General features: G+C 40.1%; 1 protein-coding gene across 14 annotated transcripts in view; it reads left to right on the top strand.

Moving 5' to 3' along the window:
- The window catches only part of ryr3 (ryanodine receptor 3), a 366,212-nt gene that overhangs the window by 321,589 nt on the left and 19,662 nt on the right, over nucleotides 1-24,961 (top strand). For all 14 annotated transcript variants that reach the window (XM_060828910.1, XM_060828909.1, XM_060828911.1 and 11 more), the window contains 12 exons: nucleotides 2,065-2,169; nucleotides 4,621-4,702; nucleotides 5,419-6,728; nucleotides 6,834-6,883; nucleotides 6,980-7,148; nucleotides 10,632-10,718; nucleotides 12,644-12,820; nucleotides 14,066-14,196; nucleotides 15,669-15,711; nucleotides 17,180-17,307; nucleotides 19,864-19,924; nucleotides 24,007-24,153. In XM_060828910.1, the coding sequence (XP_060684893.1) occupies nucleotides 2,065-2,169; nucleotides 4,621-4,702; nucleotides 5,419-6,728; nucleotides 6,834-6,883; nucleotides 6,980-7,148; nucleotides 10,632-10,718; nucleotides 12,644-12,820; nucleotides 14,066-14,196; nucleotides 15,669-15,711; nucleotides 17,180-17,307; nucleotides 19,864-19,924; nucleotides 24,007-24,153 (2,490 nt within the window). The remainder of the gene's footprint in view (nucleotides 1-2,064; nucleotides 2,170-4,620; nucleotides 4,703-5,418; nucleotides 6,729-6,833; nucleotides 6,884-6,979; nucleotides 7,149-10,631; nucleotides 10,719-12,643; nucleotides 12,821-14,065; nucleotides 14,197-15,668; nucleotides 15,712-17,179; nucleotides 17,308-19,863; nucleotides 19,925-24,006; nucleotides 24,154-24,961) is intronic.

Here is a 24,961-nt window from a genome sequence, read left to right as displayed (position 1 = left end):
AAGAGGCACTTTTCTTGATCTCAATGCATCCATGTACATGATGAAGCACTTCGAAATGACAGTCATTGTAGGAATGTACAAAACATGGCATTGCAGTCTATCTGCACATTGCAAGGTCCCACTATCAGCCATGTGAGCAGCACCAGATAAACAGTTTCTGGTGATTTTAGCTAAGGAGTGTTTTTTTTAACTTATTTACTCATGCGACCCAGACATCGCTGGCTGGGTAGTATTTATTTCTCAGCCTTAGTTGCTCTTGAGAAGGTGGGAGTGACCTGCCACCTTGAACTGCTGCCATATGCTGTAAGTTAACCTATTATGCCATTAGGGAGGAAATTCTGGCATTTTGACCCAGCAACAGTGAAGGAACAGCGATATGTTTTCAAGTCAAGAGGGTAAGGGGCTTGGAGGGGAACTTGCCAGTGGTTGTGCTCCCATGTACTGCTGTCCTTGTCCTGCTAAATGGAAGATGCTGTCGAAGGATCTTCATTGAATATCTGCAGTGAATCTTGTGGATGGTTCACACTGCTGCTACTGAGTATTAGTGGTGAGGCTTGTGGATGTGGTGCCAATCAAGCAGGCTGCTTTGTCCTGGATGCTGTCAAGCTTCTTGAGTGTTGTTCTTGAGCAGAGAACTCCTTGCTCTTCAGTAAAAGAATGTTGTGAGATTTTCAACATCCACCCAAGAGGGATGATGGCCTTCAGTTAAAAATCTTATCCAAAAGCCAAAAACTCAAAGAGTGTGGCACTCCCTTAGCACTGCACTGGAACCTTGGCCTCAATTTGGTGCTCAAAATTCTGGTTAGGACATGATTTGGAGGTGATGGTGTTGGACTGGGGTGGACAAAGTAAAAAATTCACACAACACCAGGTTATAGTCCAACAGGTTTATTTGGAAGGACTAGCTTTCGGAGCGACACTCCTTCATCAGGTGGTTGTGGAGGATAAGATCATGTTCACAGAATTTATAGCCAAACGAGTCCAGTGTTTTGGAGATGTGATACAGTAAACTATCTTGGATTAAAACTTTCACCTTTTATAATGGGAGATGCTGGCTTCTGTTCTTTGATACGATAAATCACAGAACTTCTTTTAAATTACATTCTCAAGATGGCTAAGCTTTAAAACAATAGGTGTGAAGTCTGTCTGTGTCCCAATGCTATGTCAGACTGACAAACCCTCTGTATAGTTTTACAGTTTTACATGGATTCATGCAGTTTTTGAGCAAAACAGAATAAACTGGATAGGACAGGAATCCAAAGTCTTTGAACTCCTAGGGAAGAGTGTTGACTAGTGAACCACACGAACTCACCAAACTTATATACAGTGACACCTACATGTTGGTTTGTGAAGCAGTATTTTTCAAGGCTAGCTTATGTTTGAATTAAGGAAATAAATCAAAAAAACATTTCTATAACATCTATCATATCTTAGCAATGTTTCCTAGCTAGCAAATAACTTCTAAAAAGTACAAAGTAATAATTAGCCACCGGACAGCACGGTGGCTCAGTGGTTCCCGGGTTCAATTCCTGTCTTGGGCAACTGTCTGTGTGGAGTTTGCACATTCTCCCTGTGTCTACGTGGGGTTGTTCCGGTTTCCTCCCACAGCCCAAAGATGTGCAGGTTAGGTGAATTGGCCATGCTAAATTGCTCATAGTATTCGGTGTATTAGTCAGGGGGGAATGGGTCTGGGTGGGTTGCTCTTTGGAGGGTCGGTGTGGACTTGTTGGGCCGAAGGGCCTGTTTACACACTGTAGGGAATCTAATCTAAAAAAATATGGTGGGAGATCTTGTGACACGAGGGGTGCCTCTGAGTCAGAGGTGAAGGTTCAAGTCCCATTTGGGTTGACTGGCCTGCTTTTGTGATGTTACTTTCATGTGCTCGCTGTACTTCTATAACTTTCAAAGACTGGATGTTTACTTTGCATTCTTCAATATTTAACATGTCTGTAATGTAATCAGTGAGAAACAAAGCAATGAATAAAATAACCCATCTGAAAATGCATCAAGTTTTGTCATCGGTATCCTGTTCTGAAACATATCTGTCTGATTTTGCTTGTGTAGGGCCCTTGCATTGGTAACCAGCAGAGTCTAGCCCACAGCAGGCTCTGGGATGCAGTTGTTGGTTTCCTTCATGTCTTTGCGAATATGCAAATGAAGCTTTCTCAGGTATGTTCGCCACTACATCGCTGATAAACACAGGCATCTGCTCTAATACTGCAAAATAGCCTAAAGTTGCATCTCACCCCAATTAATTATAAACAAAAATGCTTCATGTACAAACTTTCGCCTTCCAGATCATATGTATCAAATAGATGAGATATGACACTGAGCAGTCCTGAAATAAAACCCACAATTAGCGTGTTTCTGTTTTACAATTTGGGGAAGATAAAATGATGATGAATGTTGAAAGCTATTCCGTTACTGAATACTAATGTGGACCATGACATTTCTAATTATAACCTTTTGACGTCAATATAAAATGCAAACAGAGTTCTTGCTGCATTATAATTTCAGTGAACCTCAAGTGAGGTATAAGCAGCCAGCAGATATCAATTATTTCAGCAAGGACCTGAAATCAAGGCTCGGTTGTCCCAGGTTAATATGGTACCAAAGTTGTTAGATCAGGAAAGGACCATTATTAATTGTTTCAAGTTCATCATTTTGATAATTTCTAACAATAATTAAGACTGCAACAAATATACAACTGAGCAACGGCACAGTGGCTCAGTGGTTAGCTCTGCTGCCTCACAGCACTAGGGTCCTGGGTTTGATTCCCACCTGTCTGTGTGGAGTTTGCATATTCTCCCTGTGTTTGCGTGGGTTTCCTCTGGGTGCTCTGGTTTCCTCCCACAATCCAAAGATGTGCAGGTCAGGTGAATTGGCCATGCTAAATTACCCACAGTGTTAGGTGCATTAGTCAGGGTTAAATATAGGGTGGGGGAATGGGTTTCTCTTTGGAGGGACAGTGTGGACTTGTTGGGCCACACTGTAGAGAATCTAATCTAATCACATTCTTTGAGGTGGAATGTTTAATCCAGTAAATTTTGTCAGGATTAACACCTACTTTTTTCAGTCCAGCATAAAGGTAAATTGGTGCTATGGCCAATGTAGCTCTTTGCCAAACAGGAATTTGGCAAAATTCCTGTTGCCAAATTTAATGTCTATCCTTAATTGAATCAATAGCATTTGCATTTAACCCTATGCTAAAGCGATTCAGATGTTGCACTAATCAAATAATTTCTTTGGAATTATTCTGGTTAAAGAAGCAGTGTCTTTTGAGTTTGACTCTGCAATGTCATCTTCTGTCCCACCTATCCGCTCCACCTTCCTCTCTGACCTTCATCTACCAATCACATTCCCAGCTACTTTGCCCACAGCCCTCCCCCCGCCTCCCATTTATCTTTCAGCCCTCCTGGCCCACAAGCCTCATTCCTGATGAAGGGCGTATGCCCGAAAGATCATTTCTCCTGCTCCTCGGATGCTTCCTGACCTGCTGTGCTTTTCCAGCACCACACTCTCTACTCTGATCTCCAACATCTGCAGTTCTCAGTTCCTCCTTGGCTCTGAAATGGCTGAACAAGCCACTCAGTGTGTAGGATTGGGGCATCACCTGTGTGTCAAACTCAGTTTGTATCTCAGCTGTACCAAACAGCTATCGAAAAAAGGCAATGAGGAGTTAAACTTGGTGTACTGCCCACTCTTGATCTAGGCATCAGAAACAACAGTAGTCTTTATTCATAAATTGTGTTGAGTTATTTCTTGCTTATCTCAAAGCTTTTTTTTTCCCCTGGCTTCCCTCATCCAAATCTTCCAAATGCTTTGACTGTGCTGCCTAAGGCACCAAGATGGTTTGTTCATTTGTAAAATGTCTTTGATTTATGAAGAAGAGTCACAAAAGCTGAAGGAAAAAATTAACTACTTTATTCAGATTTAAAGTGGGTTTTGTAAAATGAGAAAGTATGACGTTAGATAGTAGTTGACATTTGAAGTGTAACATGGTCAAATAATTCACCAAAATTACTCGATGAGAAGTTTACCATTCCAGACAGCACAAGAACAACATCACTGAAAATGTGCCTTCTGGAAACATTTGGAGTTTTAGCTCTATCCTTAGCCCTTTCCTATTCTCCCCTCATCACCACTGCTGCCCTGTAATACCATTCCCCACCCCCACTGTAGTTAAATCTTTGAAGGTCCACGGTTCTCCAAAACTATGTGTTTTATTGATTGTTCTAATTCTAGGTAGTTTTAAGGTAACAAGGCAAGAGATCCTCATGGCACAGCATTGAAGTTTCTTTTGACCTAATTTCATACTTTTGTAAAGTGAAGGAATTTGCATTCATATTTTTATAAGATTGTTTCAATTCCTCTTACAGAAAACCTTTTATAGTCATTTAACATAATCTTCATCCAGGGTTTAAATGTGCGTGTATGTTAAAATATTATGATCTTGAAATATTTTGATAGATTTTAGCTTCTAAGCAATTTTTCTCCTCTTTTTGCCTTTGAGTGTCAATCCACATTAAGAAAGATAACTAAATCGCTGGAGGCTTGGTTTATTCCTTCTACATATAAATAGATGAATAAAAAAGTAAAATGTTTGTTTTTGGATTGTAGGACTCCAGCCAGATTGAGTTGCTGAAGGAATTGTTGGATCTCCAGAAGGACATGGTAGTGATGCTATTGTCACTGCTGGAAGGTTAACATATTTTGCACATTGTACAGTTTTGGAGATTTAGTTAGCATCTGGTCCAATAATATTAACATATTTAACGATTGCTGTGAATACTACCTATTGCCAAATATTTGAATCACTTATTTTTTACATATGAAAGCAATATCCAGTTCCACAGCATTTTAAAATGCTACACTAATGGTTTGAATGTGTCTGAGCTATACCTGGAAAACAATATTCAGAAAAATGCAAAGTTTTTTGGGGGGGCAGCACGGTGGCTCAGTGGTTAGCACTGTTGCCTCACAGCGCCAGGGACTCAGGTTTGACTCCTGCCTTGGGTGACTGTCTGTTTGCATATTCTCCCCTTGTCTGTGTGAGGTTTCCTCTGGATGCTCTGGTTTCCTTCCACAGTCCAAAGATGTACAGGTTAGGCGAATTGGATGTGCTAAATTGCCCATAGTGTTAGGTGCACTAGTCTGGGGTAAATGTAGGTGAATGGGTCTGGGTGGATTACTCTTTGGAGGATTGGTGTGGACTTGTTGGGCCGATGGCCTGTTTCTACACTGTAGGTAATCTAATCTAGTTAAATACAATTTTCATTTTTTGTTAATAGGTGGAAAATTTCTCATATTCGCCGTAATTATTTCAAATTTTTAACATCTGGTTTCAGGACTTAGCTCATTCAAACATTTTGCATCTGTGTTTGTTTAAATTCATTGTGCTGTTCTCTACAATCTTAGGTAACGTTGTAAATGGAACAATAGGCAAACAGATGGTAGACACACTGGTTGAATCTTCCAGCAACGTGGAAATGATCCTGAAGTTCTTTGATATGTTTCTGAAATTAAAGGAGATAACCAATTCCGATACTTTCAAAGTCTATGACCCAGATGGTAAAGGAATAATGTCCAAAAAGGAATTTCAGAAAGCTTTAGAGAGTCAGAAGAAATACACACAGCCTGAAATAGAATTTCTCCTGTCTTGTGTTGAAGCTGATGAAAATGATATGTTTAACTATATCGAGTTTATTGATCGATTCCATGAACCTGCCAAGGACATTGGTTTTAATGTAGCTGTATTACTGACCAACTTAGCTGAACACATGCCTAATGACAGCCGCCTGACAACTCTTTTACAACCAGCACAAAGCGTGCTTACATACTTTGAACCCTATTTAGGACGCATTGAGATTATGGGTGCTGCAAAGCGCATAGAAAGGGTCTACTTTGAAATCAGCGAATCGAGTAGAACGCAATGGGAGAAACCTCAAGTCAAGGAATCCAAGAGGCAGTTTATCTTTGATGTTGTGAATGAAGGAGGAGAATCAGAAAAAATGGAACTCTTTGTGAATTTTTGCGAGGACACCATATTTGAAATGCAGCTCGCGTCTGAAATCTCTGAGCCTGATTCAGCTGAGCGCCCTGATGATGATGAGGATGAGCCTATGTCAACTGAGGAGGAGAGCGATGAAGAAGTTCCTGAATCCTCAAGTGCTTTTGCAGCAGCTTATCATGATTTCAAAACCCGATTGTTTAAGTTTTCCAGCATTTTCACATTTAAAAATATCAGAAGGCAGTACAAAAAAATTAAGAGGATGACAACCATGGAGTTACTCATGGCATTTTTCTCCTTCTTCTGGATACTGTTGACTAGCCTTGTGTTCTTTGTTTTCAGTGTAGTCCAAGGACTTTTCCAGATTGTGTGGAGTGCCATGTTTGGTGGTGGCTTAGTTGAAGGTGCCAAAAACATCACTGTCACAGATCTTTTAGCAAGCATGCCTGATCCAACACAACTTGGAATTCATGGAGATGTGGCAGAACCCGAAAGAGCTGAAATTCCTGAGGCAAGTGTTGTCACAGAGCTCGACTCTGCAGTACAAGGTGAGAAAAATGAAACAGATATGATGCCGGATATATTTGGTACAGGTACAAAAAAAGCAGGCAAAACAGCAAGCGATATGCATGGAGGTCTTGGTGATGTCTCAGAAATTATAGGAGTGGACAGCCCTCCTAGTATCGAGAAGGCATTGCGGCAACAGAAGAAAGCAGACGTAAGTTTTAAAAGCATTTACCACTTGCAACTTCAAAATATTCCAACTTTCTGACAGTTTACAACCTAAATGTTTTTTTTGTTGTGTTTTATGTTGTATTTCAAGATTGAACAAAAGAGTAAAGCTGACAGCAGAGCAGAGGCCGAGAAGGCTGAGTAAGTTCCAGTCGCAGCATGTCGATACAAAGAATTTCAGTTCAAATTTGTGTTATTGCCAGGTAAGTGATTCCTGGTGTGCTCTTGCCTTGATAGCACAGAAGATGGCGAGAAGAAGGACAAAGCCAAAGAGGAACAGCCGATTGAAAGTGAGGGAAAAGAGCAAACAGAAAAGAAGCAACGCCGTGGGCAGAAAAAGAAGGAGCCTGAGGCCTTCTTGGCAAACTTCTGGGAGGGACTGGAAATTTACCAAACCAAGATTCTGGTACGCAACTAGGCTGTGTTTTTAAATTGAGCATTCAGTGCTCCAATTATACAACATATAAAATGACTTCCAGCTTAAAGTTTTGGTCAACTTCTCTTTATTAAATGTAGCAACCTTAAGAAACTACATTGTGATACTGGAGTTGTGCAAATCATAGAACCCCTATAGTGTGGAAGTAGGCATTTGACCCATCAAGACCACACCAACCCTCTGAAGAGCATCCCACCCCCTATCCTTTCCCTGTAACTCTGTGTATTCTTCGCTAATCCACCTAGCCTGCATACTATAGATGATTTAGCATGGCTATTCCTGCTAATCTGCACATCTTTCCATTCTGGTATGAAACCAGAGCACCCGGAGGAAACCTTTGCTCTCTATATGGTCTCCTCTATATTGGGGAGACTGAGTGCAAATTTGCAGAGTGGTTCAGAGAACATCTCTGGTCTGTAAGCACCAACCAACCCCACCATCCAGTGACCAACCATTTCAACTCACTCTCACTCCCACTCCCCCAACAACATGTCCGTTCTGGGCCTCTTCCTCCACCTAAATAAGGCCACCTACAAACTGGAGGAGGAACACCTCATCTTCCTCTTCGGGAGCCTACAACCACACAACCTTAACATTAAATTCGCCAGCTTCCAAATCTCCCCACCTTTGACTCCATCCCAGATCCAACCCTCCGACTCAGCTCCGCCCTCTTGACTTAAACCTACCTATCCATCTTCCTCCCAATCTATCTGCTCCACTCTTCCCACCGACTTATCACAATCACACCTACCTGCATCCACCTATCGCCATCCCACCTACCTTTCCCCGAGCCCCACCTCTTCCTGCTATCTAATTCTCAGCCTCAAACCCCCCTCCCCAGCCCTGATGAAGGGTTATGCCTAAAACGTCGATCTCTTGCTCCTCAGATGCTGTCCGACCTGCTGTGTTTTTTCCAGCGCCACACTTTATTGACTCTAAGTCTCCAGTATCTGCAGTCCTCACTATCTCCCAAACACTTGGCCATGGTCAACTCCTTGCACTGAAAGACCATCAGGTTTCGGGTAGACCAAAGGGCATCTTTCACTGAGTTGATGGTCCTCCAGATGCTGTCGATATTTGTCTCAGTATGTGTCCCGGGGAACAGACCATACAGCAAGAGTCCTGTGTCACAGAGCTGCACAGGCAAACCTCAACAAAAACCACTGAATCTTCCTCCAGGCTTCCTTTACAAAGGCACCTTCTAGCAAGAAATGTGTGACAGTCTCTATCCCCTCTGTAACCACTTTGACGGCAGTGCGCAGCGGTACACAGAGACTGGACATGTATATAGAATCTGATGGGCAGTGTCCTTCTCACAACCAATCAAGCTACATCTTGTTGCATGTGTATACATCTGATGATGAGGCATTCCACCAAGTGATTTTGACAGTCTGCTCAGGAAACCACCAGGCAGCATCCACAGGGCTGACTGCTGCCCAATTGACTTGTGGTCAAAGGTGTTTTTCTTGGCACATTTTTCCATAAAGAACAAATGATATGGAAACAGTCCAACTACTCGGCGCTGAGGCCAGACCCCACTTTGTAACACCGGGGACAGGTAGAACCTCAGTACATAGTGATAATTGGTGTTTGCTTCCTGATGATGGGCTTATGCCTGAAACATCGACTCTCCTGCTCCTCGGATGCTACCTGACCTTTTCCAGCACCGCACTCTCAACTTTGATCTCAGCACCTGCAGTCCTCACTTTCTCCAATGGTCTACACACAGCTTGCTGCAGCCATACACAAAGGCGGCCATCAGAATGATGGCAACTTTAGGTATGCCTTTCCCCCACTTATCCAGAGCTTTGTACATGGTGTTCCTGCATACCTTGTCCATCTTCGAACTTCAGATAAAGGGGGTCGGGTGTCTGCAAGTGCCGGTTCAGGGATGGGCCAGACCTGTGTCACATACTACAACATTATGAAAATCTCACAGCTGATGAGCAGGTTTTTACCTGCAATGGAGAAGAAGCAACACTCTCATAAGCTCAGTTTCTGCCTCACCCTTAGTGATATGCTCCTCCCATGTTTTTGCACACACCCCTCCCAGCCTTCTCTGAACCATGTTCCCAGCACCTTCAGGTAACTTGCCCTGACATCCATTCAGCTAATTGTGTCTGGGCAGCTTCCTGAATAAACAATGGAGTGACACATTCTTCCTTCCTCTTCCTGCAACACTACACATTCCTCCAATTCAGATGATAGTGGTAAAAATTAGCAGATATTGATTTTGGCATAAGTGAAGACTGCAGATGCTGGAGATCAGAGTCTAGATTAGAATGGTGCTGGAAAAGCACAGCAGGTCAGGCAGCATCCGAGGGGCAGGAAAATCCCCACCCCTTTCCGCTTTTTGCAAAGACCGTTCCCTCCGTGACCACCTGGTCAGGTCCATACTCCCCAACAACCCACCCTCCCTTCCTGGCACTTTCCCCTGCCACTGCAGGAATTGCAAAACCTGCGCCCACACCTCCTCCCTCACCTCCATCAAAGGTCCCAAAGGAGCCTTCCACACTCGTCAAGGTTTCACCTGCACATACATCAATGTCATTTATTGTATCCGTTGCTCCCGATGCAGTCTCCTCTACATCGGGGAGACTAGACGCCTTCTCGCAGAGCGCTTTAGGGAATATCTCTGGGACACCCGTACCAATCAACCCCACCGTCCGTGGCCCAACATTTAAACTCCCCCTCCCACTCTGCCGAGGACATGCAGGTCCTGGGCCGCCTCCACCACCACTCCCTCACCACCTGACGCCTGGAGGAAGAATGCCCGATCTTCCACCTCGGAACACTTCAACCCCAGGGCATCAATGTGGACTTCACCAGTTTCCTCATTTCCCCTCTCCCCACCTTACCCCAGCTCCTCCCTTCCAGCTCAGCACCATCTTCATGACCTGACATACCTGCCAATCTTCCTTCCCACCTATCCACTCCACCCTCCTTTCTGACCTATAACCTTCATTCCCACCCCATCCATCTAATGTACTCTTGTCTACCTTCTCCCCAGCCCCATTTCCCCCTCTCATTTATCTCTCCACCCTGGAGGCTTCCTTCTTACATTCCTGATGAAGGACTTCTGCCTGAAATGTCGATTTTCCTGCTCCTCGGATGCTGCCTGATCTGCTGTGTTTTTCCAGCACCACTCTAATCTAGACATTGATTTTGGTTACAGCTACTGAATTTACTTGCATTTCTCATTCTAGAATGTGGATCCATTTACTATCCACCACCATCCTATTCTGTCAGTCAGAATCTGGAGATACTACCATGGTTTGAAATGGATATAGCTGGCAGAGAATTTACTCTTCAATATAAATGTTTCTACAACAGTGGTAGAAATTCTTCAACATAAATATTAGAATGTGATAAAACAAGTAAAATATCAAGTTAAGTTGTCCTGAGATGCTGTGTCAAGATTGGTATATCACAAATTTATCATTCTTGTTTCAGAATTATCTAGCCAGGAATTTCTACAACCTGAGATTGCTAGCTCTGTTTGTGGCATTTGCTATCAATTTCATTCTGCTGTTCTACAAGGTACCTTATTCTCCCTCTTTTGATATTGTAATTTTGTAATATATGCTAATATACTCGTAACAAGCAATGACACAAGTATAGAAGGAAAAGATAATGGTGCCTTACTGAGTGCAGCAGTTCCAGGTTTCTCTGCAATAAATACAAGGGAAGACAGTTCATACCAGTTAAGATAAATGGTATTTGTGAGAGATTTGTCAAATTCCAATGAAAATGCAAACAAAAAGAACATAAAAGGCTTATTCATATCCAATGTGAAAGGAAATGACTGAGATTAGCTGTATAAATTTCTCAGTGTCTACAAGAAAAAATCTTCATAAGATCTTCAGACCTCCAAAGGATCAGTCCAAGAAAAGGAGACCAGAATTTGGAATTCAGAAGTGTGCATATTACCTCTAATTATGACAGGAAAATGGCCAAGTGCAGTATATGAAGGTCAAGGGTCAGATCCAGTGAGGGCCATGTTTCATGCAGAACCCAATCTAATATTGTTGCAAACTAAAGTCAAGTTATTCCTCATAATGTGATGTTGCTTAATTCAAAGGTGTATATTGGATTTCAAATTGCTACTTATAATAATAACTAATATTTGAAGCTTTAAATATTGAAACGTCGATTATGAAAAGTGGAGGTAGTTTTCTTAATTGGATGTTTGCCAGAGCACAAGCAGAAATTACAACTTGACTTTTTCATGAATTATGCAGGAGTTAATTCCTTGTCCATGTTCATGTGAGTAATTTGAGACATGACATGTTGAGTGTGAATGACATGTCGGATCTGGCCCCATCATTGGTTCAGAGGAAAAATACTGAAAAAAATCTAAATCCATCTAGTTCACCTTCAAGTTCATTATGGTTGTATGACTCACTGCTAATTGAATTGTGCATACAGAGTCTTTAGCCATTAACTCAGAAACAATACATAGAGAGTGGAGGCATGATGGTGGTCCTTAAATAATGAGATATGATTGGAGGAAGGAGGAACCTTGGCTAAAAAAAATGGAATAATATTAAATTTGGCAGCATTAAACACACGAGAAAAAATGTTTCTTTCACTGAAAGGTAGATCTAGTAGTGGCCTCAGAGGCAACTTTGAAATGTTTGGAGATGCCGGTGTTGGACTGGGCTGGTACAAAGTTTAAAAACCACACAACACCAGGTTATAGTCCAACAGGTTTAGTTGGAAGTACACTAGCTTTCGGAGTGACGCTCCTTCATCAGGTGACTCTCATAACCTGGTGTTGCGTGATTTTTAACTTTGAAATGTTTGGTGACTATTGACAAGATATTGAGGATTTTGCAAATATAGGGAAACTTATTTGCTTTCTTTGCCCATTTCCAGAGCAATGGGAGATGAATTTGGCATTGCTTAAGAGGTGTGAAAAAAAGTTTGTGACTGAATAAGTATTTACTGGGCTTTGGATAAGGATATTTGATGCCATCTTCTCACAATTGACTTTATGTTCTTATGAATTGAAACTTACATTTGGCACCATCATTTGAATGTGTTGATCTCAGGAATCGTACATAATCTTAATTAAAAGGCTAATGTAACACACTGAATATTCAGTTCCGTCCAAGGGAAGTGTAGCTGTGTGTTCAAATCATCATGCCAAAACTCAAGCTTGCTGTACATCATCCAAAATCAACCCTTCTTAACAATTTCAGAGTTGAGTTTAAATAGTAACTCGAAGGAAAAAACAGAAAATGCTAGAAATGCATTACAGCTCTGATAGTTTTTACAATTAAGGGTAAAGCTGGAAAAAGAAAAAAAAATCCATTTCTTGATTGCTCTGATCAGTAGTTCATACTTCTGTTTATGAAATGGTTTGTCTTGAATAAAAAGAGGAAGTTGAAAATGTGTGTTTAAATGTTTGTTTTTCCATGAAATACACAGTTTTCATGTTATTATTTGTGTTTCCCTTTAAGGTCACTGAGCCTCCTGAGGATGATGAGGAGGGTGATTTTAGTTTCTGGAATGATGATAATGTAGATTACTACGTGTTACAGGAGACGACTGGATACATGGCCCCAACGCTGATGCTTCTTGCCATTATTCATACCATCATCTCAATGCTTTGTATCATAGGGTACTACATATTGAAGGTATAGTACTTGCCCATTTCTCCAATTAAGCATTGGTACAACTATGGATCTATGGTCATCAAATGCTCTGTTTCTTCTTCATTGACCCCAAACCTCATCTGCAAGCTGAACCAGATTGTTTGCAACCTTAACATTTTATTTGATCCTGGATCGACTTACCTATACTATATCTTCTCAATACCAAAACTGCCTACAACCATTCTATTATCTGTCACTGTTCTTTCCTCAGGTCACCTGATGCTGAAAACCTTCTAGATTTAACAATTCTGTTTCACAGTTCTGTCTTCTTACAGAAATTTCAGATCTCCACCAAACCTTTCTTGGTCACTTGTTCTCATGCTTTCTTCTGTAGCTTGGGTCAGTTGATGACGGGTACTGCTCTAAATATGAAGGCTAGTTGTTGGTTCAGCAGCGTTAGCTCGGATTTGTCAGGTTGATTGGGATCTCTGTCACTTCATAGTGGGAGACCTGACAGAAACATGTCTCCAGTTAGGCCTTCCTGTCAATTGAGGTCCTTGGCCGCACAAGTCCCTCTCTCTAAGTGCTTGTTGGTCCAGCAGAGGCTGGGAGTTTTTCATTGCCACCAGCACCCCAGGAGCAGTGGCAGGAAGCAGTAATGCACCCAGCAGAGGCTTAACATCATCATGGCTCCCCAAACCAAAGGTAAGTCGAATTGGAATGTGGATTGTGGAGCAGTGGTGACAGGAATTAATGGACAAGGACAGGGTTTGTCTTTCAGCAGTTGCCCGACCTTCCCATTGACACAGAGTGTCTGCTTACAAAAGACCATCAACAATTACACATCCCGTCTCTCCAGTGACCTGCCCAGGAGGTTGCTGGGTGGACTTCCAAGGGTTTGTAAAAGCCTGTGGCCCACAACTAAACCGTGAGCTGCTGTGATGCTGTGGAGTTTATTGGTCAGTGATGAGCTCAGTATCCCACTTCAACCCCTGCTGCCATCTGCCTGAACCCTAACCTGATCAGGGGGAGACAAATGTGAGGCCCCTTTCACAATTAATTGGGCCTGGCTGCCATGTTTCTTGTCAGGGGACAGGCAACATTAAAAGCTGACCAACAATTTGTGTTGGCAACTAAGAATGCCTGTAGCTATCCTTGTGTTAAAAGCCGTAGGTTATGTGGTCAACCAGGAATGTTTGAAGCTTATATCAAAACACTGATGTTGCATTAATTTTTTTACATTTGCCAGAATGCTAGAGCTGATTTTCATGGCTAATGTGTTTAAAGGTTCCCCTTGTAGTCTTCAAGCGTGAGAAAGAGATTGCCAGGAAGTTGGAATTTGATGGTTTGTACATCACCGAGCAGCCATCTGACGATGACATTAAAGGACAGTGGGATCGTCTCGTCATCAACACACCGTACGTAAAAACAAATACTTAGCTCAAATAATGCTTACAACTAATGCTTAGTTCCGCAGACTGCTGTTCTAAAGCATGTTAGTTTTGTTTTGTCAGTGCCTGTTTGAGTTCACCAATCATTTTAAAAAAGGAAGACTTGCACTTATATGACACATTTTGATGATCACAGATGGCTTCAAAGCGCATTACAATCATTAACTAGTTATTGAAGTCACTGCTGTCATGCAGGGAGCACATCAAAAGGCTTAAATTAAGAAGAGTCGTTTCCACTATTTGAAAATTATCTCTGTCTAATTTCTGACCTCTTTGGATTGCACATATCCATGAGAATAGAAAGGTGATCTGCTGCCTGATCTCCATCAGTAACCGCACTCAACAGATGAAAAGGACTGATGCACTGTCTGGATTTCTTTCCCCTCCCTCCTGACCTCTCCTTGTCATCTCCCAATAGTGGTGAGAGCAGGAAGCAACTCTGTAATATGACTGGTGTTGGTTGAGCACGCACATACCACATTGTTAGTTTTAAGTGCAGTTTCATGTTTTGTGCATTCAGCTATGGTAAATGTATCCAACTCATACTATTACTAACTACATCACTTTAAGACAAAGTGAATCATCACAGTTCTGAGCAAGCCCCAAAGCTAGCTTCTAAAAACAATATCCAATTTTCATTGCACTCAGTTCCATTTTACTATTATTTTATAGTAGTTATATTTAAAGATCTGATGATATTTCCACCAAAAATGGGCCTTGTTGTGATGTCTATCTGCATATTAATAGGCAGTTTTTGAAATACTGGGATCTATTTTAATTTCACTGGTATGTGTCTCATACTTTGCCTCAAGATTATTTTTCAAATGTTAGCAAATGTCATTCAAGGGGGTGAACTGCAAGATCAGAAACTTCAATTTTTCCTCTGAATAATCGTGTGTTTTGGGAGGAACTGGGAGCTGTAAACAAAGCTAAATGCAATTTTTATGGCACTTTAGTTACAAGCCTAAAAGCATTAGTCTTACTTCTCCCTTCTGAGATTCCATGGCTTTGAGAAGGGGGGAATGTCTTTTCTTTAGAAGTGCCCTTGATGAGGATAAAGGTTCCAAGACTGGTAAAGTGAGTTCAGAGAATGATTTTTAATAAAGAAGATGCTGGAGGAATTGGAAGAGCTGACTTGTTTGCAATAGTGAGTCTAATAACAGTGTAGAGTCTATGATAGATGATGATCTGGATGATGACACTATTTGTAATTCTTAGTGATATCAGGTTGGTCATCCATTATGCAGTCCATCAATTTTCCCCTTACATACACTCCATTGGGTGTGTGATGGGTAATCAGTTCCATATTGGATGTTGTGAGCCACTGTTGAAACTTTATCATTCGTCATGAACTATTGTAATTATGTATGTTAAACTACTCTTTACATATTTACATTTTTTATCTCTCTCTTTAACAAATGTTCCTACAACTGTTGCAGATCCTTCCCTAACAATTACTGGGACAAGTTTGTTAAAAGAAAGGTAAGCATTGATGGAGTTAACTGAGGCAAGCAAAGTCTGAATCAGAAAATGTCAGTGAGAACAATAAATTCAATACCAAATCAAAAACAAAATAAGCAGAAACAGAGAGAGATGACATGACAGAATGATGAGAAAACAATTCAGAAGCAATAACTGCATTTTGTGACATTTCTAATGATAATTAAATTCTGCAGAAATGTGTCTCCATAGTTGTAAAACAAAATTAATGTTGGTGTGTTATTGATAGTAATTAATATTTAATAGTTCATCAACAATTTACTTACATTAGAATGAACAACCCTACTATTTCTGGTTATTTTAATGTACATTATCACAATAGTATGCAACTTCGGTCTGGCCCATGTATTTTAGTGCCCATTGTCTCAGTCAGATATTAGTATAGTGCAGCTTCTGAATGAGCAGGACACTGCAACAGTAACTTGCTGATATACACTCTAGGTTGCATATGGGTGTTTGCTCAACATAACTGTTGAATTTGCACTTTATTAAAGATGAACATAGTTTTGGACTTCCCCAGCCTAAGAAAGACATTGGCTATCCAGTCTCTCCCTATAGCTCAAACCCTCCAACCCTGGCAACATTCTTGTAAATCTTTTCTAAACCCTTTCAAGTTTAATAGCATTTTTCCTATAGCAGGGAGACAAGAATTGAATGTGGTGTTCCAAAGGTGGCCTAACCAATGTCCTGTATAGCCACAGCATGACCTCCCAACTTCTATACTCCATGCACTGACGAATAAGGGCAAGCATACCAAACACCTTTGTTACCCTGTCTACCTGCGACTCCAGTTTCAAGAAACTATGAACCTGTACACCAAGGTCTTTTTGTTTTGTAATGCTCCCCAGGACCCTACCATTAACTGTATACTTAAGCTTTATCGAAACACAGTAAGTCATATTTATCTAAATTAAACTCCATCTGCCACTCCTCAGCCCATTTGCCCATCTGATCAAGGTCCCAATGCACACTTTTTTCATTGTCCACTACACCACTAATTCTGGTGTCGTCTGCAAACTTACTAACCTTACTCTTACATTCATGTCCAAGTCATTTATGTAAATGACAAAAAGCAGTGGACCCAGCACCTATTCTTGCAGCATATCACTGGTCATAGACCTCCAGTCCTAAAAGCAAGCCTCTGCCACTACCATCTGTCTCCTACCTTCAAATCAATTTTGTATCCAAATGGCCAGCTCCCCCTGTATTCCATATAATCTAATCTTCTTTCTTCCATTTTAGGACCTCACTTATTCTTATTTTCCTTGCTCTTGATCAGTGAAATCATTCATCTTCTCCAATTTTGAATTTGTGTTCAACAGATCTCTTCCACCCCATTTTGGAATACACTGGGGCATTTTGATTGTAATAGTTCCTGCAGGTTTGTTGAATTTATCATGAGCAGGTTTCAATACAACTTGTATTTCAATATGGCTTTTGTTTCAATCAGGTAATTAATAAATATGGAGATCTTTATGGAGTTGAACGTATTGCTGAGCTCTTGGGTGTGGACAGGAGTGCATTGGATTTTAGTCCCATTGAAAAGCCCCCAGAGGAAGAAGCAACGTTGATATCCTGGTAAGTGACATTTATGGCTATTGTTAGCACTTAAACATGGAGAGGAGATCTAAAAGGTGGCTTAACATAAGCAACAAATAGACTGTTTTTTTCTAATTTAACTAATGTGGGAAATCTATCCAAATGTGATAAATGCAGCAAGGCATTTAATTTCAGTTTAGAACTCTGTTTTAAGCACATAACACAGCTGTGTCAAAGGAGTTTTTTTTTATCATTCTATAATTTTATCTTGAAGTGAAGCCAGACAGACTAGTGCATTTCCGATCTCCCACGTTACTATGTTGAACTATTGGATCCAGGAAGCCTGGGATCAATCATTGTGGGATAGATTTTTTTGGTGGGTAGTACTATTAGATTTACACTTTTAGACTTCCCATGAGTTTTGCAAGGCAAGTTTGTGAGCAGGAGGTACAAACAGTGCAATGTACTCCACAGCACATCCAGGACCTTGCAAGAACAGGAAAAGCAACTACAATCAGACGGAAGAGGTATCAAGGAACAGCAGACAGTGTCATCCAGAGAGAGTCAGCTTGCATAGTGAAGTAATGATAAAAGCAGGGACTGGCATGAACTGGTTGGACTGAAGAGTCTGTTTACGTGTTGTATGACTCTCTGGAAGCAAAACAAAACAAAAAGCACACAGTAGAAAGGAATTATGATTAACTTCATAAGTTCTAATTCAATCTTGTTGGAGAATTGTGCTAATGTTAGCCATTGAATGTTAGAAAGACTTTAAAGGGTTCCATGAAAGATTTGAGAATTGACTGGTGGATAGAGAGTTTCAGCTATATGGATAGATTGAAGAAGCTTAGAGTTGGTTTCTTGGCAAAGAGGAGCTTTGACAGCAATGTTGAGGGTTGACAGTTCCAGGACAAAGTAAATAAAGATAACTTGTTTCCAGTAGTGATAAGTTGAGAATTAGAGGACACAAATTTTAAATAGTTGATAAAGGAGCCAAATGTGACACAAGGATAAACTTTATTATGCACTGAATATTTAGGATCTATAATGTACTGTCTGATAGTGCAGTGGACTTGTATTCCATTATGGTTTTTAATAATGGCATTCTATTATGGATTTGGATAAGCACAAAAAAAAACAAAAATGCTCAGCTACATGATTAAAGCAAGGGTGTTGATAAGTTAAACAGCACTTTCATGGAGCCAACATTGACTTGATGAGTTATGTGGCTTCTTTCTCTGCTTTGACCATTTTATATATTAACACCATTTTGATATATTAACACCAGATGTGAATGTTAATATTCTGAAAACTGTCTGTGATTGTGCTGTCTTTCATGATTCACTAAAAAGGAGATATTTATAGTTGAATTGAGTGAGTGATTTAACAAAAGTTAGATTTAAAAAGTCCCTAAACATCATTCCATTTTTAAAGATGTGCAATAATTCAAAGCTAAAGGAACTGGACTCAATATGCATAGAAGGCAGTTTTCAGTGCCAGAGAAGATATTTGGCAGCGAAGCGTGTGGGTTTAAGAGGTTACCTTATAGAGGTTTATAAAGTCATGAGGTGCATAGGTAAGGTGAATATCAAAGGTCTTTTCCCTAGGGTAGGGAAGTTCAAAACTAAAAAGCATAAATTTAAGGTGAGAGGAGAAATATTTTAAAGGGACAACATTTTCATACAGAGAGTGGTTCATATGCGGAATGGTCTGCCAGACAAAGTGGTACATGTAAGCACAATTGCTACATTTAAAAGACATTTGGATAGACACATGAATAGGAAGGTTTTAGAAGGATATGAGCCAAATGAGGGCAGATGGGACTAGTCTAGTTTGGAAAACCTGGTTGGCATGAACAGGTTGGACCAAAGGATCTGTTTCCATGCTGTATGACTCTACCCTCTACACGACAATGAGATCAAGGATATTTAGGCTGAGAAAGCCTTTAAGTTTCTGACTAATTCAGTGGATAAGTACAGGAGTTGTATGATTCAAATAGGAAACCAGTCAGTGAGCTGTCATTTTTGTTCAAAATGTTCCATATCCAACAGCAGCTTTTAGATTAATGTGTTTAACCGTTCGTTTACAGCCTGAAGTAGCTGTCTGATTTGTGCATTAATAGCATTAGTCTCACTACTATTTTCAAGGAAGATCTAGCTAAGTGTGGCTTCAAGACTGGGGAAAACTGCTTTCAGTTCTTGCTCCCAGGCAACCTCCAGCCAGTAGTTTTGATATATTAACACCAGATGTGAATGTTAATAGACTGAAAACTGTCTGCAATTGTGCTGTCTTCCATGATCAATTAATGTTAGGAACATCCATTGCATGAAACTTTGTGCCAGATGTCCTACATCAGAAATTTAGCCCAACCACAGTACAGATCACGTTTATAACAATTAGCATCATGAATTAATGATGATCAAGATTGATTTCATTTGTGAGGAAGCAGAAAGATGCCAGTGCCCATGGAGCTATCCCCAGTATCTTCTGGACTCACAATGAAAACAGAAAATGCTTCTCTTCAAAGAAAAACTAGGATGTAGATCAAAATTCGAAATAGGTTTGAACATTGAAAATAGTTTTTTATTTTTTTAGGTTGAGTTCTATTGATATAAAATATCATATCTGGAAGCTTGGAGTTGTCTTCACTGACAATGTAAGTCAAAAGAAATGCGATCACTCGTTTGATGTAACTGCGTTCTTTCCATATATGCTCATCTTTCCCACTTAGTGAGTCAGAATACTTATGTGCCAGTCTGAGTATAACGATTTATTTGATTTCTCTCTGCAACATTGCAAAAAAGGCTGTGGACCCTGAAGACATCACAGCTGTATTACTAATGACTTGTGCTCCAGATCCAGTTGTAACCTTAAAAGGCTGATCCAGTACAGTGACAATCTACCCAATAATGTAAAAAATTACATTGGAGTAAGTCCCCTCCACAACAGGCAGGACAAGTCAGATCCGGCAAATACTGTCCCATTAGATAAATCACGGAAGATATCATTTGCAGTACTATCAAGTGTCACTTGCTCAGCAATAATGTGCTCACCAATGAACAGTTTGGGCTCCACCAGGGCCACATGGCTCCTGACCTCATCATATCTTAGTCCAAATGTGAACAGATGAGTTGAATTCAGGAGGTGAGCTGAGAGTGACGTTGAGGTATCATTTGACCATGTGTAACCATAAAGAGCATTTCCAAAATTGTAGTTAATCAAAACAGTGGGGGGTAGGGATGGGAGGATTGGGGTGACGTGAGTGGGAAGAAAACGTTTGAACACACATTCCATGGCCTAAGTCAGTCACCATCCTTGACATGGAGGTGTTGGTGTTGGACTGGCTTGAACAAGATCAAAAATCACGCAACACCAGGTTTTATTCCAGTCAGTTTATTTAAAATGACTAGCTTTCAGAGCACTGCTCTTTCATCAAGTGTTAGTAAGAGAAAGCCTAAAAAAAACCTTTCTCACTAACACCTGATAAAGGAGCAGCACTCCAAAAGCTAGTGTTTTCAAATAAACCCATTGGATTATAACCTGGTGTCATGTGATTACTCACCATCCTACTGTGGAACTGTCTTGTCATTGCCTCACTGTAGCTGGGTCAAAACCTTAAAACTCCTTTCCTACGGGTGTGCATCAACCATCTGGACTGCAACAGTCACCATCACAAGGGCAATTAGAGATGGGCAAGAAATGTTGGACATGTCATGATTTCTCACAACCCACATATGAATAAAATATTGTTTATCATTGCAACTTAGCAATCCAATAATTTCCAAACTAAAATGCAAGACTGTTTGCACTTGGACTGCTACAGTTGACTTATGCCACCAAACTCTGTAATGATCAATATTGTTCCTAAAATTCAGTTTACAGCATAGCATTACAAATGAACTACTACAGGACTTTTATAGCAAGAAACTTTAATTACTGTACTGTTAATAAAATGAACACTTCAAAATTTTAATATTTATAATTCTAAAACCTCTGCTTTGTCTCTTCTTATCATCTTACTCCATTTTTTTTGCATCTTATTCTGACTTCCAGAACTTATGACATAATTTTTGGTATTCTTATTGGTGTAAGTATTGTGATGAACTTTACTGATCTTGTTTGCCTTTGGTGACAATTTTAGTTCAGATGCATTAAAATCCATCCTCTCTTTGGTTGAAATACAGTTCCAAACTGTTTCTTTCAGAAATCAAAGTAGAAAATGCTGGAAAATATTCAGCAAGTCAGGCAGTATCTACAGAGAGATGAGTAGTTAATGGTTCAGATCTATGACTTCTCACTGGCTATAGAAAAAGTTTGAAGTGTTTTAAAGATTTTAATCAAGGACTTAGAAGGTACACCCTTCTAAGAGACAAATGAAGCATACGTGGGGTGAAAACATTGAGAATGCAAACTTGAAAAGGGAAACATCATTGGGAGAAAAATAGCAGAAATTTGTGTGCATTTCAGTGTATTGTGAAATTACAGGACCTTGCAACTGATTATATGTAAAAGCTTTGATTGTGATTTCTTAGGATATCACAACGTCTTTTTTCTCCAGTATAATAGCTAGGTCTAAAGGCAATTCATTCCATTAACACCCATAGAAGTATATTGACTTTTACTAATCAAATTGAGCATGAATCACAGATTGATAACATTTGATTATGTTTCCCAGAGCTTTTTCCTGGAGCAGATTGCTAGTCTCAAAACAGTGGCTATAACTTGAGATGCACCATTTATAATACTTGTTTGGCCTTATTAAGAACACACATTCCATGGCCATGAGGTCTTGATGGACTTGAATCTGGATCTCGTGAGTCAGATGTAAGGATGCTACCCACTTTATCACATGAACTCCCTCTAAAGTAACAACAGAGGCAGAGAATGGGTTGAGAGCGAAAATTAAAACAAAAAGAGAAAAACTATAATTGGATGGAATAAAGGAGTGACTAAATGACAAGAGAGGTGTTTTGTATCCTTATCCAAAACTATCCTTTTTGCTCTTTATGCCTCTTTATCTTTCTCATTTATGATGAAAGCTCATCGATGTAAAGCATTGGCTCTGTTCCTCTCCACAGATTCTGCCTGACCTGCTGAGTATTTTCAGTAATTCAGGTGACCAGCATTGACAGTACTTTAGGAGAAAAACTTATCATTTGTCTCAGTTTCTTTCGGCCAGTTAAAAATATGACATTCAAAGTTTGATTGAGTTGGAAGAATGGAACAGAATTCTAGCTTTGTTTGAGGAGGTTCAGGAAATGCAAGTCTTGTTTTTTCCTGACTTTGGGAACTCAAGCCAGTCTGCTGTGCCTGTCACAACTTAATTTTGTCTCCTGGAGATGTGGGCAGGCAGGATTCCAGTTACCCAACTACAGAGGTAGTACTGAAGCTGTTCGGGTTTAGGGTTTTTAGAAGGCTTGGCTTGGTTCCCTAATACTTCAGAACAACTCTCCAACATCATTCATACACTCTCCCCTTCAATGCTTATCCTTCTCTCCCCACCAGCACCTATGCCTCCATCACTCCCTCTTATATCTCAACTATATCCTCCATTGCTATCCACCCAAATCTATCATGTACCTCATGAATTAATTCAAAATCTTTTGGAAAGTATGTCTCAAGCAAACTTAATAAACGTGTCATTCAAAAACACAATCATTCAAAGATGATTAATCCTTTAATAATCTATTGAAACTGTCAAACTATAGAAATAACCCCTTGCTGAGATATGTGCTTCTCGCCATCTGATGCTAAGCTCAACATTCACACCAGGCTCAGATGTTTTAATAATCCGTGCAATTGCAAACAGTGGAGCCTACAAAACTGAAAAATCACTTGCGTATCATGTTTTTCTAAAGTACAGCAGATGACTTATCAACTAAAGCTGTTTAGGAGCTAATACATTTTTCTGAGTAAAACATCCATTTTGAAAACTTAAAGCATTGTGGGCATTTAAATTACTTAAGATCCAGACATTAACATTTCCAATCATTATTTTCTTGAGATACATAACACCTCTAACAATAGCAAAACAGATGTGTTTTCAACACTGACACAATGCTGTACAATGTAAAGGTCTGAAATTTATCTTTTCAGAACATAGCTGATCAATCAAAGCAGAGAAGATATATTAAACTAATAATACTACATCTAGTAAAGACATTTATCTGTCAAAACATTCAACCTAATTGTCAATGCTCCCAACCACTCAGCAGACGTGTCCCAATGTTTCCGAGGTCTCAAAGCAAGTTTTTGGAAGCTTTCCAAAACTCAGTTCACTCTACAAAACTTCAGGGGCATCAGGAAAGTAAATATCTCCCAGGGCTCTGAATGATGACCAAATCCAATCACTTCCTGTGATAGGAAAACTCTGTGGATCGAGTTCGAGATGAAAAATTTAAATTTACTGAGGGGATAAAAACAAAGAATTGGCAATTAATCACTTCAATTCCTGACTTCAGGAAGATAAAGAAACTGACCCTTGGGTATTCCACATATCTGGTAAGAAAATACAGCTGTGACCCAAGGAACTGTGTCATTTCATTGCGATTGCCCAAGGATTGAAATTTGCTACCAATGTTAATGTCAGCATTTCATTAAACTGATAAGTGTGTTTTGTATCCAAGTTGCAAGGTTTTTTTTCATTTTACACAAATGGAAACATTTTAATTGTGGCAATTAATGGTTGCAAAAGTTTCTAATGTAGCTAATATTTAAATTTCTGTTTTCTTTTTACAGTCATTCTTGTACTTAGCTTGGTACACCACTATGTCCATTTTGGGTCACTACAACAACTTTTTCTTTGCTGCCCACTTGTTGGATATTGCTATGGGATTTAAAACACTCCGTACCATATTATCATCTGTAACTCACAATGGCAAGCAGGTGAGAACTTTAGAAAAATCATAGTGCCTGACTTACCTCAAATTGCAAGAGGAATTTTGTAGACGAGAAAGACATTCTGTCCAATTTAGTTCATTCATCCAGAGCTCCCACCTGTTACAGATTCTAATATTTACAAAGGTGTTTGAGATTTGGGGATGACGTGTTTACCACTGCTGTCTCATAGCGCCAGGGACCCGGGTTCGATTCCAGCCTCAGGCGATTGTATGGAGTTTACTCATTCTCTCCGTGTCTGCAGGGTTTCCTCCCACTGTCTAAAGATGTACAGGTTAGGCAGATTGGTCATGCTAAATTGCCCTGTAGTGTCAAGGGATATATAGGTTAAGTGGATGCTGTTCGGAGGGTCAGTGTTGATTCAATGGGCCAAATGGCCTGCTTCCACATTGCAGGGATTTTATGATTAATCATCTGGACATCTGCATCTGGGAGTCTGTTCCATATTTTTATCATTGAAGAAGGCCATTCAGCCCATTGTGCCAGGTGCTGATATTGTTAGTATGTTTATTATCTTCTTACAATAAGCAGATGAAGGGCAAAGACTAAATATTCATGGCACTTACAAAAGGAGACCATTGAGACACTGGTAAGAAGCAGACAGAAGTAATGCCATATTCTGCAAATAAACCTATCAAAAATCTGGTTTCATACTTCACCAACTGGCTTGGAATCATTATAACGTATCTAAGGAAGGATGTGCTGGCATTGGAGGAGGTTTATAAGAATGACATATGAGGAATTGTTGAGGACTCTGGGTCTGTACTCGATGGAGTTTGGATGCAGGGAATCTGAT

The sequence above is a fragment of the Hemiscyllium ocellatum genome, chromosome 8, assembly GCF_020745735.1.
Source record: "Hemiscyllium ocellatum isolate sHemOce1 chromosome 8, sHemOce1.pat.X.cur, whole genome shotgun sequence".
Taxonomy (NCBI): domain Eukaryota; kingdom Metazoa; phylum Chordata; class Chondrichthyes; order Orectolobiformes; family Hemiscylliidae; genus Hemiscyllium; species Hemiscyllium ocellatum.
The sequence above is the reverse complement of the archived record's forward strand: the minus strand, read 5'-3'. Positions and strand labels throughout refer to the sequence as shown.